Genomic DNA, 15,262 nt, shown 5'->3' with positions numbered 1-15,262 from the left:
TATTACCAGGGCAAAGAACAAAGCACCAACCCCTCCAAAAGCAAAGGTAATATAACAGGCTTGTTCTTTTTTTTTTCTCTAGGCCTTTTACAATACCATCATATAACCTGTATTTCTTTCTTTTCTATTTTTTTTGTTGTAGGAGTCTTCTAACAAGCCTGATAAAAATGTCTCTCCCAGCCCCGTGGAGACGTCGGGCGCTGCGGTCACCACTCCTGTTTCAGCCAAAGACAGTTTAGTTCCTTCCTCTGGAGGATCTCCGGTGTCTACCTACACCCAGGATAACTCTCTGGATGGAGATCTGATCCTCCATCCGCCTTCCCTGGATGCCGTGTCGGAGCACCTGACCGCCCTGGCTACCCGAACATCTGGCATCTCCTTTGACTTTACTGCCCCCAAATCAGCGCCTGCTGCCGAGAAAACAACAGTAGTGGAGGACAGAAAGAAGCCATGTCCTTCTGTATCTGTAGCCACCAGTTCCCAGCCACCCCCACCACTACGAGCAGTGTTTGTGGAACAGCCTTCAGTTTTAGGCCTGGAGAAGAAGTTGCCAGCTCACAGCCCGAAGCCTATGCCTGAAGTCAGGCATAAGCAGGTGCCTCAATACCCACATGGGCTGATAAAGACTTCCCAGATCACAAGTCCATCTCTTCAGCCCTCTGTGAAGCTCTACCAAATGGACACCCAATACAGCAAGGGGAGCATAACACATACTATTCAAAGTGGGGGTCCCAAAGTGCCCACACCCTCACCTACGCAACGGCCTATTGCCCCCCAAACCAAATCTTCTAAACCACAGGTGTTAACCCCTCCAGCATCTTCTGCAGGCAGCAAACACAAGTCCATAATATCCCCAAGTTTTGTCGGCAAGCACCCCAGCAATGGCGGTACTGTCACGGCACAAGTCTACAGACCACCGGTGCCAAGACTGGCGGTTCCTCTGCACAGTAACTCAGGGAATAATGCAGCCTCTCTGAACCCATCTCTCAATCGTAATCCCATCACCATTCCTGCCAAGAAGCACCCTCACAATCCTCACAGGCTGACCCTGATGGCACCACAAGACTCTGGGGGGTTTGGAGTGGCCAAACTGCTCACTTCCTCCATTGTCACGGGAGGAACCCCCGTGCCCCCTCCCAATGTAAGTGCACCATGTGACCTGTTTGGCGGAGGCACAGCATAGGTATATAGTGTAGCGAATAATGTGATTATGTGACAAATACACGGCCTGTTTACAGTACTCATCTACTATAGCCGTAACTATACTTTCCATTGTACAGTAAGGGGTCAAACCTCAGTTACAATTCCAGATGCTTACACTGGATTCAGGGGCAGATTTATTAAGCTTGATGAAGTGATAAAGAGGAAGGTGATAAAGTACCAGCCAATCAGCTCCTAACTGTCATTTTTCAAACCCAATCTGTGACATGGCAGTTAGCTTAATAAATCTGCCCCACTGTTCTTATCGAGCTATCTGCCCGTATGTCGTACTCCTCACATTGCAACTGCCCCCCAGCAGTGATCACCACCATCAGCTGCACTTACCTCCACCCCATGATAGGTGTATGAGTTGCACAGAAATTTGGCGTGTACTGTGCATACCCTGATAACACGCCTGCAAACGTCCTGCTGCCACCCAGTGGTTGCCTAGTAACGCCCATTCAACTGTCGCAGACAACTCCGATGTGTACAATTTAGAATCTCTCGTAAATACCTTATATGCTTCATCATGAACGACTTAAAACTGCTTTTATTGTATATTAATAGTGTATTTTGCCTTATCTTCCTCTTTCGCAGTCCCAAAAAGGCAGCACAGGATCCGGACTACTCAACAGCTCCCCTTCACTGATCGTGGTGACTCCCTCTTACAAACCCAATGGTGGGAAGCTCCCTGGAACCTTGGACCTCCTGTCCTCTATGCACTCTCTTCCTCTGCACGTCTCATCCTACACCAACGTTCCCACCCCAAAGACTGCAAATTCAAAAGATGCTGTCGTCACCGGACCAGCCCCAGGCACTTTTAACCACGGATTGCAACGGAGTAAGTTCTGCTGATCGGAATAAGTGGGCATCATAAATAGCCCTGTGGAAAGAATGAGGGGGATATATATGTGAGACCCCCAGGAAGCAGACGTCTTATTCTATAAAATGTGATGTTTTCCACTTAAAAAATATATTTATATATTACTAACTCTTCTCCACCAGTATTGCACCGGGTGTCGGGATCCCGGCAGCTGGCAACTTGATTGCCTCCCCCTCATACACTATTGCTGCACTCACGACATTCAGCCCTTCTCTGTGCTCCAGGAGCCTGATTCTGATTTGGAAGTAAAGCAAAAAAAGCAAGAAACTGTGCACCTGGGCAAAACTATGCTGCACTGCAGGTGGGGCAGATGTAACATGTGCAGAGAGAGTTAGATTTGGGTGGGAGGTGTCCATGCTGAAATCTAGATTGCAGTGTAAGAATAAAGCTGCCTAACATTTGTGGGCTACATGCAAAAGCAGCCAGTATTTAACCTGCACCAAAAAAATTCTAAATGTATTCCCTTTGCATTGCAACATGGTTTGTTCCAAACACAAAGTTACTTGCTTCACGAGACTGCACTTATTCATTTGATATGTGAAAGAGATGCTACGCCATCTGGCGCTGCTCACCATATAGCGCATTGACGCTTGGTGCATGAAACACATCTGTATGTTCTAGGTGTCAGGATGTGAAGATGACACCCCCCCCCCCCCCATTCCTCTCTCTCTCTCTCTCTCCAGATCTCCTCGTGAGTGGTCTGCGTGCAAATACAGGTCATCATTCCAGCCAGATTGCCCACCCAGCCCTGTCCGGACACATGCAGCCAGCACAGACGGGTAACAGTCCATCTGCCAGACATATAATACAACAGAGGTTTCATTTATAATGCTACTGCTGTTAGCCAGCTGAAACAAAACAGTGTTTTTTTTGTTTGTTTTTTTATTTCTTAGCCTTAATGTAAATGCAACAAATGCATGTCTTATAAAAGATAAACTTGAAAGGAGAAAAAATAATTAATGATGTAGATCTGAGTAGCCGCATTCCAAAGGCCCCCCCCATATGCTAGCTGCATCCATAGCCCCACTGCGTCTGCTAGCTGCATCCATAGCCCCACTGCGTCTGCTAGCTGCATCCATAGCCCCACTGCGTCTGCTAGCTGCATCCATAGCCCCACTGCGTCTGCTAGCTGCATCCATAGCCCCACTGCGTCTGCTAGCTGCATCCATAGCCCCACTGCGTCTGCTAGCTGCATCCATAGCCCCACCGCGTCTGCTAGCTGCATTCCAAAGCCCCACCCCTGTCTGTTAGCTGCATTCCATAGTCCCACCCCTATCTGCTAGTCTCATTCCAAAGCCCCACCCCTATCTGCTAGCACAGTGGTTCTCAAACTCGGTCCTCAGGACCCCACACAGTGCATGTTTTGCAGGTAACCCAGCAGGTGCACAGGTGTATTAATTACTCACAGACACAATTTAAAAGGTCCACAGGTGGAGCTAATTATTTCACTTGCGATTCTGTGAGGAGACCTGCAAAACATGCACTGTGTGGGGTCCTGAGGACCGAGTTTGAGAACCTGTGTGCTAGCAGCATTCCCCACTATCTACTAGGCACATTCCAAAGCCCCACCCCTATCTGCTAGCAGCATTCCATAGCCACACCCCTATCTGCTAGTCGCATTCCAAAGCCCCACCCCTATCTGCTAGTCGCATTCCAAAGCCATCACCCCTGTCTGTTAGCTGCATTCCATAGCCCCACCCCTATCTGCTAGCAGCATTCCCCACTGTATCTACTAGCCACATTCCAAAGCCCCACCACTATCTGCTAGTCGTATTCCAATACCCCATCCAATAGCCGTATCCAATGCCCCTCCCCAACCACTAGCCACATACAAAGCCCTATCCCCTAGCAGCATACTAATCATATACTGCTGCCACTCTAGTTACACAGTAGAGCATGGCAAAATTAGTAATTCTCCTTTTCCCGGATCAATCGGAACTTCACACACTTACAGAAAACAAGGGATAGAAGACTTATATGCCCTACACACTGGCCGATCCGCCGCCGAGCTGCCCGACGACGGATATGGGCGACCCGGCGGCGGGAGGGCAGTGACTGGGGGAGTGAAGTTTCTTCACTCCCCCCGTCACCCGGCTGCATTGAAGTGCAGGCAAATATGGACGAGATCGTCCATATTGGCCTGCATGTACAGCCGACGGGGGACCAGCGATGAGCGAGCGCGGGGCCGCGCATCGTTCATCGCTGGAGCCTACACACTGCACGATATGAACGTTATCTCGTTCATTAATGAACGAGATCATTCATATCGTGCAGTCATGTCGGCCAGTGTGTAGGGCCCTTTAGTGTGGGCTCTGTGACAGACCCTTCACTCTGATGAGAGTGTGGAGCCTGTTTCTACAGACTTACTATTGTCCAAAAGGAAGAAGAAGAAAGCGTCTGTTTCTTTCTCATCCTCTCCTCACCTGGAATATTTGCTTTGTGAGTCGGGGACCAAACCAGACTATTTTCAGTGTCTCACACAGACTGAAGTCCTTTGATATTTTCCTGGAAGAAGATAGGGACTAATGGGAGCCTCTGCTTAAGTTGGATGCTCCTGTTAAATGTTTGGGTCACAACGATTCCTATTCTCAATGCATTCACTCTCAAAGAAGACTCAGATAGAAGATAAGTACTTTTAAAATCTCTATTGCTGCTGGAACCTTAGACCCATGTCTGCATCAGTCTGGGTTACCGAGCACTGGGAAAGTTGTTGGAGCACCTTTTAGAAGGGCTGCAGTAGTTCAAGGCCAAGATCAGAATTGATGACGTTGGTTGACTACATGCAGGAGCCTTCTGAGAATCTGGGAAATGCAGGACATTTTAGGAAGAAAATTTCTATCCCAGTGGTCAGGGCTGAAAGCTGAGGTCTATAAACATCCACCAAGAACCATTAAGGAACTGAAGAAGGCTGCTATATGCCAAGAAAATAGAATTTTAAATACCTACCGGTAAATCCTTTTCTCGTAGTGCGTACTAAAGTAACATCCCAGTATCCCCTATGGATGTAAGAGAAATGACCATATCCTATTCAAAACCAATTGAAAATAAATTGTATTCCATGCACTTTTAGATTATGTACTAACAGCTTGAATAGCATTTACCAGGCCTTTTTTGTTAACCTTTAAAATCTGGGGGGCGGTTTTGTCTCACCCTGTATTTCTCTAACGTCCTAGAGGATGCTGGGACTCCGTAAGGACCATGGGGATAGACGGGCTCCGCAGGAGACATGGGCACTTTAAAAAATACTTTGACTCTGGGTGTGCACTGGCTCCTCCCTCTATGCCCCTCCTCCAGACCTCAGTTTGATACTGTGCCCAGTGGAGACTGGGTGCATTTCAGGAGCTCTCCTGAGTTTCCTGTAAGAAAGCATTTATGTTAGGTTTATTATTTTCAGGGAGCTCTGCTGGCAACAGACTCCCTGCATCGAGGGACTGAGGAGAGAGAAACAGACCCACTTCTCTGAGTTCAGGGCTCTGTTTCTTAGGCTACTGGACACCATTAGCTCCAGAGGGATCGGTACGCAGGTCTCACCCTCGCCGTCCATCCCAGAGCCGCTCCGCCGTCCTCCTCGCAGAGCCGGAAGAAAGAAGCCGGGTGAGTATGTGAGGAAAAGACCCATCTGAGGCGGCAGAAGACACTTGGATCTTCACTGAGGTAACGCACAGCACTGCAGCTGTGCGCCATTGCTCCCCTTCACCTCACACACTCCGGTCACTGTAAGGGCGCAGGGGGAGGCGCCCTGAGCAGCAATATAAACCTCTCTTATGGTACAGATGTATATATACATGTACAGCTGGGCACTGTACATGTATAAAAAGAGCCCCCGCCATGTATTGAAAAAATTGAGCGGGACAGAAGTCTGCCGCCGAGGGGGCGGGGCTTCTCCCTAAGCACTCACCAGCGCCATTTTTCTCCACAGCACCGCTGAGAGAAAGCTCACCGGACTCTCCCCTGCTTGACACACGGTGACAGAGGGTTTTAAAGTAGAGGGGGGCCACATAATTGGCGCAGATACATAAAACAGCGCTGCTGGGTAAACATTAATTTCTCTTACGTCCTAGAGGATGCTGGGGACTCCGTAAGGACCATGGGGTATAGCCGGGCTCCGCAGGAGATAGGGCACCTAAAAAGAACTTTGACTATGGGTGTGCACTGGCTCCTCCCTCTATGCCCCTCCTCCAGACCTCAGTTAGATCTTGTGCCCAGAGGAGAATGGGTGCACTGCAGAGAGCTCTCCAGAGTTTTCTGTTGAAGAAGAATTTTGTTAGGTTTTTTATTTTCAGGGAGTCCTGTTGGCAACAGGCTCCCTGCATCGTGGGACCGAGGAGAGAGGAGCAGAGCTGGCTTGTCAAGTTGGGCACTGCTTCTAAGGCTACTGGACACCATTAGCTCCAGAGGGAGTCGGAACACAGGTCTCACCTGGGGTTCGTCCCGGAGCCGCGCCGCCGTCCTCCTCACAGATGCCGAAGATAGAAGCCGGATAGAGAAGGCAGAAGACCTCCGATCTTCATGAGGTAACGCCATTGCTCCCAGTCACACACACACAGAGCAGCACTGAAGGGTGCAGGGCGCAGGGGGGGGCGCCCTGGGCAGCAATAAACCTCACATTTGGGCAAATACAGTTTGATTAGGCTGCGGAGGCAGTAAATCTATGATCCCCCGCCATTTTTATTGAAAAATCACTGGGACCGAAGCCCGCCGTCGGGTGGGCGGGGCTTGATCCTCAGCACTAACCAGCACCATTTTCTCCACAGAAGCTGCATGAGGAAAACGCTGGCTCCCTGGTCTCTGCCCTGCTGAACTTCACAGGCTGGAAAAAAGAGGAGGTCGGCACATTAGCGACGCAGTGAGTGGGAATTGGCATATTATATATAGAAAAGCGCTATCTGGACATATTTTTCCAGTGTTTTTAAGTGCTGGTGTGTGCTGGCATACTCTCTCTCTGTCTCTCCTTAGGGCCTGGTTGGGGTTTTGTCCCCTTATAGGTTAATCCCTGTGTGTGGGGTGTCGGTACGTGTGTGTCGACATGTCTGAGGCGGAAGGCTTCTCCAAGGAGGAGGTGGAGCAAATGAGTGGTGTCCCCCCGTCGGTTGTGCTGACTCCAGATTGGATGGACATGTGGCATATGTTGAATGCAAGTGTGGCATCTTTACATAAAAGGCTTGATAAGGCTGAAATAGGGGGGACATCAGGGGGTCAATCCTCGGATTGGACCGACTCACAGGGCCCGTCGGGGTCTCAAAAGCGTCCCTTAACACAAGACACTACTACCGACACGGATTCTGATTCCAGTGTCGACTATGACGAAGTAAAATTGCACCCTAGGGTGACTAAAACCATTCAGTGTATGATTGTGGCAATAAGGGATGTGTTGCATATTGTGGATGAACCCTCGGTCCCCGACATAAGGGTACACATGTTTAAGGAAAAGAAACAGATTATTAACTTTCCCACATCTCATGAATTAAATGAATTCTTTGGAAAAGCTTGGGAGACTCCGGATAAGAGACCGCAGATCCCCAAAAGAATTTATATGGCATACCCATTCCCTAAGCAGGACAGGGAGATTTGGGAATCACCCCCCCACTGTGGACAAGGCCCTGACGCGCTTGTCCAAGAAAGTGGCGCTACCGTCTCGTGACACAGCAGCCCTTAAGGACCCTGCAGATCGCAGGCAAGAAACTACCTTAAAGTGTATTTATTCTTATACAGGTGCTGTGCTAAGACCGACAATTGCGTCGGCATGGGTGTGTAGCGCAATTGCAGCTTGGACAGATGAGCTGACAGATCAATTTGATAATATGGATAAGGATACTATATTCCTAACTCTAGCCCATATTAAAGACGCAGTCTTATTTATGAGGGATGCTCAAAGGGACATTGGATTGCTAGCTTCTAGGGCCAATGCCATGTCTGTCTCAGGGAGAAGATCCTTATGGACTCGCCAATGGACGGGTGATGCGGATTCCAAAAAACATATGGAAGTACTACCCTATAAGGGTGATGTATTGTTTGGGGATGGGCTGACGGACCTGGTTTCCACAGCTACAGCAGGTAAATCAAATTTTTTACCATATATTCCCCAACAGCAAAAGAAAGTAACACCCTATCAGATGCAGTCCTTTTGGTCGCACAAGTCCAAAAGAGGTCGGGGATCCTCTTTCCTCGCCAGAGGTAAGGGCAGAGGCAAGAGAGCACCTGCTTCGACAGGTGCCCAGGAACAAAAGTCCTCCCCGGCTGCTCCAAATCCCACAGCATGACGCTGGGGCTCCCCTGAGGGAGTCCGCACCGGTGGGGGCACGTCTTCGACTTTTCAGTCAGGCCTGGGTCAGTTCGGACCTGAATCCCTGGGTGTTGGAAATAGTTTCCCAGGGTTACAAATTGGAATTCGAGGAGGTGCCCCCGCGCCGATTTTTCAAATCGGCCCTACCAGCTTCCACATCGGAAAGGGATATAGTGTTAGCTGCAATTCAAACGCTGTGTACACGGCAAGTGATAATCAAGGTTCCCCTGCACCAGCAGGGAAGAGGTTACTACTCAACCCTATTTGTGGTCCCGAAACCGGACGGTTCGGTCAGACCTATCTTAAATCTGAAATCCCTAAACCTGTACATAAAAAGATTCAAATTCAAAATGGAATCTCTCAGGGCGATTATAGCCAACATGGAGGAGGGGGAGTTTATGGTGTTTCTCTGACGTCCTAGTGGATGCTGGGGACTCCGTAAGGACCATGGGGAATAGACGGCTCCGCAGGAGACTGGGCACATCTAAGAAAGATTTAGGACTATCTGGTGTGCACTGGCTCCTCCCCCCTATGACCCTCCTCCAAGCTTAGATTTCTGTGCCCGGCTGAGCTGGATGCACACTAGGGGCTCTCCTGAGCTCCTAGAAGAAAGTATAGTTTAGGTTTTTTATTTTCAGTGAGACCTGCTGGCAACAGGCTCACTGCATCGAGGGACTAAGGGGAGAAGAAGCGAACCTACCTAAGTGGTGGTAGCTTGGGCTTCTTAGGCTACTGGACACCATTAGCTCCAGAGGGATCGAACACAGGACCCGACCTCGTCGTCCGTTCCCGGAGCCGCGCCGCCGTCCCCCTTACAGAGCCAGAAACAAGAAGGTGGTCCGGAAAATCGGCGGCTGAAGACTTCTGTCTTCTCCAAGGTAGCGCACAGCACTGCAGCTGTGCGCCATTGCTCCTCATGCACACCACACACTGCGGTCACTGATGGGTGCAGGGCGCTGGGGGGGGGGCGCCCTGAGCAGCAATAGTAACACCTTGGCTGGCAAAACTAACACCATATATAGCCCCAGAGGCTATATAGGTGTATATTAACCCCTGCCAGAAACGATAAAATAGCGGGAGAAAGCCCGCCGAAAAAGGGGCGGAGCCAACTCCCTCAGCACACTGGCGCCATTATTCCCTCACAGCTTCGCTGGAAGGAAGCTCCCTGGCTCTCCCCTGCAGTCCTGCACTACAGAAAGGGTAAAAAAGAGAGGGGGGGCACAATTTAGGCGCAGTATATATATATATATATATATATATATATATATATATATATATATATATATATTCTAGGCAGCTATAGGGGAAAACACTCTGTATAGTGATATCCCTGTGTTATATAGCGCCCTGGTGTGTGCTGGCATACTCTCCCTCTGTCTCCCCAAAGGGCTTTGTGGGGTCCTGTCCTCTGTAAGAGCATTCCCTGTGTGTCTGCTGTGTGTCGGTACTGCTGTGTCGACATGTATGATGAGGATAATGATGTGCAGGCGGAGCAAATGCCTGTGAATGTGATGTCACCCCCTGCGGGGTCGACACCAGTGTGGATGGACTTATGGAAGGAATTACGTGACAGTGTCAGCTCCTTACATAAAAGGTTTGACGACATAGGACAGCCGGCTACTCAGCTTGTGCCTGTCCAAGCGTCTCAAATGTCATCAGGGGCTATAAAACGCCCGCTACCTCAGATGACAGATACAGATGTCGACACGGATACCGACTCCAGTGTCGACGATGATGAGACGAGTGTACCCTCCAATAGATCCACCCGGTATATGATTGAGGCTATGAAAAATGTTTTACACATTTCTGATGATACCCCAGGTACCACAAAAAAGGGTATTATGTTTGGTGAGAAAAAACTACCAGTAGTTTTTCCTGCATCTGACTAATTAAATGAGGTGTGTGAGGAAGCGTGGACTTCCCCAGATAAGAAATTGATCATTTCTAAACGGTTAATGGCTGCGTACCCTTTCCCGCCAGAGGATAGGTCACGCTGGGAAACACCCCCTAGGGTAGATAAAGCATTGACACGCTTATCAATGAAGGTGGCACTACCGTCTCCGGATACGGCCGCCCTAAAAGAACCTGCTGATAGAAAGCTGGAAAGTACCCTAAAAGCTATATACACACACACTGGCATTATATTGAGACCCGCTATTGCATCAGCTTGGATGTGCAGTGCTGCTGCTGCGTGGTCAGACTCCCTGTCGGAAAACATTGATCCCATGGATAGGGACAATATTTTGCTAACGATTGACCATATAAAAGACGCGGTCTTATACATGCGTGATGCACAGAGGGATATTTGCCGGCTGGCATCAAAAATAAGCGCTATGTCCATTGCCGCCAGACGGGGGTTATGGACTAGGCAATGGTCAGGTGATGCCGACTCCAAGCGGCACATGGAAGTTTTACCCTATAAAGGGGTGGAACTTTTTGGGGAAGGTCTTTCAGACCTCGTTTCCACAGCTACTGCTGGGAAATCGACTTTTTTGCCACAGGCTACCCCACAGCAAAAGAAAGCACCGTATTATCAGGTACAGTCCTTTCGGCCCCAGAAAAATAAGCGGGCTAGAGGCTCATCCTTTCTGCCGAGGGGCAGAGGAAAGGGGAGAAAGCTGCAGCACACAGCTAGTTCCCAGGAGCAGAAGTCCTCCCCTGCGTCCGGTAAGTCCACAGCATGACGCTGGGGCTGCTCAGGCGGAATCGGGAACGGTGGGGGCACGTCTCAGGTTTTTCAGCGCACAGTGGGCTCTCTCACAAGTGGATCCCTGGGTCCTTCAAGTAGTATCTCAGGGGTACAGGCTGGAATTCGAGACGTCTCCCCCCCGCCGTTTCCTAAAATCTGCCTTGCCGGCAACTCCCTCTGCCAGGGAGGCAGTGTTGGTGGCTATTCAAAAACTGTATTCACAGAAAGTGATCGTCAAGGTACCCCTCCTTCAGCAAGGAAAGGGTTACTACTCCACAATGTTTGTGGTACCGAAACCGGACGGTTCGGTGAGACCCATCTTAAATTTAAAAACCTTGAACACTTATATCAAAAGGTTCAAGTTCAAGATGGAATCGCCCAGGGCGGTTATTGCGAGCCTGGAGGAGGGGGATTACATGGTATCCCTGGACATCAAGGATGCGTACCTGCATGTCCCCATTTACCCTCCGCACCAGGAGTACCTCAGATTTGTGGTACAGGACTGTCACTATCAGTTCCAGACGCTGCCGTTCGGGTTATCCACGGCACCGAGGGTCTTTACCAAGGTAATGGCCGAAATGATGATACTCCTTCGCAAGAAGGGAGTTTTAATTATCCCGTACTTGGACGATCTCCTGATAAAGGCGAGGTCCAAAGAACAGTTGATAGTGGGGGTGGCACTTTCTCAGGAAGTGCTACAACAGCACGGCTGGATTCTAAACATTCCAAAGTCACAGCTGGTCCCGACGACACGTCTTCTGTTCCTGGGAATGATTCTGGACACAGACCAGAAAAGAGTGTTTCTTCCACTGGAAAAAGCCGAGGAATTGTCATCTCTGGTCAGAGACATCCTAAAACCAGGAAAAGTGTCGGTACATCAATGCACACGAGTCCTGGGAAAAATGGTAGCTTCGTACGAAGCAATTCCATTCGGAAGGTTCCACGCAAGGACGTTCCAGTGGGACCTGTTGGACAAATGGTCCGGGTCCCATCTCCAGATGCAACAGCGGATAACCCTATCGGCCAGAACCAGGGTGTCGCTGCTGTGGTGGCTGCAGAGGGCTCATCTACTAGAGGGCCGCAGATTCGGAATACAGGACTGGGTCCTGGTGACCACGGATGCCAGCCTTCGGGGCTGGGGGGCAGTCACAAAGGGAAGAAATTTCCAAGGACTGTGGTCAAATCAGGAGATTTCTCTTCACATAAATATCCTGGAGCTAAGGGCCATTTACAATGCCCTAAGCCAGGCAAGACCCCTGCTTCAAAACCAGCCGGTACTGATCCAGTCAGACAACATCACGGCGGTCGCCCATGTAAACAGACAGGGCGGCACGAGAAGCAGGATGGCGATGGCAGAAGCCACAAGGATTCTCAGATGGGCAGAGAATCATGTGTTAGCACTGACGGCAGTGTTCATTCCGGGAGTGGACAACTGGGAAGCAGACTTCCTCAGCAGGCACGACCTCCACCCGGGAGAATGGGGACTTCATCCAGAAGTCTTCCAAATGCTGGTCAACCGGTGGGAAAAACCACAGGTAGACATGATGGCGTCCCGCCTCAACAAGAAGTTGAAAAGATATTGCGCCCGGTCAAGAGACCCTCAGGCGATAGCGGTGGACGCTCTAGTGACACCATGGGTGTACCAGTCGGTTTATGTGTTTCCTCCTCTACCTCTCATACCCAAGGTACTGAGAATAATAAGAAGGCGAGGAGTGAAAACCATACTCGTGGTTCCGGATTGGCCAAGAAGAGCTTGGTACCCGGAACTTCAAGAGATGCTTACAGAGGACCCTTGGCCTCTGCCGCTCAGACAAGACCTGCTGCAGCAGGGACCCTGTCTGTTCCAAGACTTACCGCGGCTGCGTTTGACGGCATGGCGGTTGAACACCGGATCCTGAAGGAAAAGGGTATTCCGGAGGAAGTCATCCCTACCCTGATCAAAGCCAGGAAGGATGTCACCGCAAGACATTATCACCGCATTTGGCGAAAATATGTTGCTTGGTGTGAGGCCATGAAGGCCCCGACGGAGGAATTTCAACTGGGTCGATTCCTGCACTTCCTGCAAGCAGGGGTGACGTTGGGCCTCAAATTGGGGTCCATAAAGGTCCAGATTTCGGCTCTGTCGATTTTCTTCCAAAAAGAACTGGCTTCACTACCCGAAGTTCAGACTTTTGTCAAAGGAGTACTGCATATTCAGCCTCCTTTTGTGCCCCCAGTGGCACCTTGGGATCTCAATGTGGTTTTGGCATTCCTGAAATCACATTGGTTCGAACCACTTAAGACTGTGGATTTAAAATATCTCACGTGGAAAGTGGTCATGCTGTTGGCCTTGGCGTCGGCCAGGCGGGTTTCAGAATTGGCGGCTTTGTCTTGTAAAAGCCCTTATCTGATTTTCCATATGAACAGGGCAGAATTGAGGACTCGTCCTCAGTTTCTCCCAAAGGTGGTCTCAGCTTTTCACTTGAACCAACCTATTGTGGTGCCTGCGGCTACTAGGGACTTGGAGAATTCCAAGTTGCTGGACGTAGTCAGGGCCCTAAAAATTTATATTTCCAGGACGGCTGGAGTCAGAAAGACTGACTCGCTGTTTATCCTGTATGCACCCGCTAAGCTGGGTGCTCCTGCTTCTAAGCAGTCTATTGCGCGCTGGATTTGTAGCACTATTCAGCTGGCGCATTCTGCGGTAGGCTTACCGCAGCCTAAATCTGTAAAAGCCCATTCCACACGGAAGGTGGGCTCATCTTGGGCGGCTGCCCGAGGGTTCTCGGCTTTACAACTTTGCCGAGCAGCTACTTGGTCGGGGGCAAACACGTTTGCAAAATTCTACAAATTTGATACCCTGACTGAGGAGGACCTGGAATTCTCTCATTCGGTGCTGCAGAGTCAAATCCCGCCCGTTTGGGAGCTTTGGTATAATTCCCATGGTCCTTACGGAGTCCCCAGCATCCACTAGGACGTCAGAGAAAATAAGAATTTACTCACCGGTAATTCTATTTCTCGTAGTCCGTAGTGGATGCTGGGCGCCCATCCCAAGTGCGGATTGTCTGCAATACCTGTACATAGTTATTGTTACAAAAATCGGGTTTTGTTGTGAGCCATCTCTTCAGAGGCTCCATTTGTTATCATACTGTTAACCGGGGTTCCTATCACGTGTTATATGGTGTGATTGGTGTGGCTGGTATGACTCTTACCCGGGATTCAAAAATCCTTCCTTATTGTGTCAGCTCTTCCGGGCACAGTTCCTAACTGAGGCTTGGAGGAGGGTCATAGGGGGAGGAGCCAGTGCACACCAGATAGTCCTAAATCTTTCTTAGATGTGCCCAGTCTCCTGCGGAGCCGTCTATTCCCCATGGTACTTACGGAGTCCCCAGCATCCACTACGGACTACGAGAAATAGAATTACCGGTGAGTAAATTCTTATTTTCTGGACATAAAGGATGCGTACCTTCATGTCCCCATATATGCCCCCCATCAGGAATACCTGAGATTCGCTGTACAGGATTGTCATTACCAATTTCAGACGTTGCCGTTTGGACTCTTCACGGCCCCGAGGATTTTCACCAAGATAATGGCGGAAATGATGGTGGTCCTGCGCAAGCATGGAGTCACAATTATCCCATACTTGGACGATCTCCTGATAAAAGCGAGATCAAGGGAGAAATTGCTGAGCAGTGTTGCGCTTTCTCTGAGAGTGCTCCAGCAACACGGTTGGATTCTAAGTCTACCGAAGTCACAGTTGATTCCGACAACTCGACTACCGTTCCTAGGTATGATACTGGATACGGAACAAATGAAGGTCTTCCTCCCAATAGAGAAAGCCCAAGACATCCAGAACATGGTCAGAGACCTGCTAAAACCGAAAAGGGTGTCAGTTGACCAATGCACTCGAGTTCTGGGGAAAATGGTGGCGGCCTACGAGGCCATTCCCTTCGGAAGGTTCCAGGCAAGGACTTTTCAATGGGACCTTCTGGACAAGTGGTCCGGGTCCCATCTGCACTTACATCGGAAAATAACTCTGTCCCCAGGGACCAGAGTGTCCCTCCTGTGGTGGTTGCAAAGTGCTCACCTCCTGGAGGGTCGCAGGTTCGGAATTCAGGATTGGATCCTGGTTACCACGGACGCGAGCCTCCGAGGTTGGGGAGCGGTCACACAGGGAAAAAATTTTCAGGGTCTTTGGTCAGACCAGGAGTCTTGTCTACACATCAAT

At 49.9% G+C, this 15,262-nt stretch overlaps 1 protein-coding gene across 7 annotated transcripts in view; it reads left to right on the top strand.

Moving 5' to 3' along the window:
* The window catches only part of UBN1 (ubinuclein 1), a 129,449-nt gene that overhangs the window by 52,876 nt on the left and 61,311 nt on the right, over positions 1 to 15,262 (top strand). For 6 of the 7 annotated variants that reach the window (XM_063935032.1, XM_063935034.1, XM_063935030.1 and 3 more), the window contains 4 exons: positions 10 to 46; positions 143 to 1,141; positions 1,798 to 2,041; positions 2,767 to 2,862. In XM_063935032.1, the coding sequence (XP_063791102.1) occupies positions 10 to 46; positions 143 to 1,141; positions 1,798 to 2,041; positions 2,767 to 2,862 (1,376 nt within the window). The remainder of the gene's footprint in view (positions 1 to 9; positions 47 to 142; positions 1,142 to 1,797; positions 2,042 to 2,766; positions 2,863 to 15,262) is intronic. The other variant, XM_063935035.1, reaches the window with a different exon arrangement.

This window comes from Pseudophryne corroboree, chromosome 7 (assembly GCF_028390025.1).
Source record: "Pseudophryne corroboree isolate aPseCor3 chromosome 7, aPseCor3.hap2, whole genome shotgun sequence".
Lineage (NCBI taxonomy): Eukaryota > Metazoa > Chordata > Amphibia > Anura > Myobatrachidae > Pseudophryne > Pseudophryne corroboree.
This window is presented reverse-complemented; position numbering and strand designations above follow the sequence as displayed.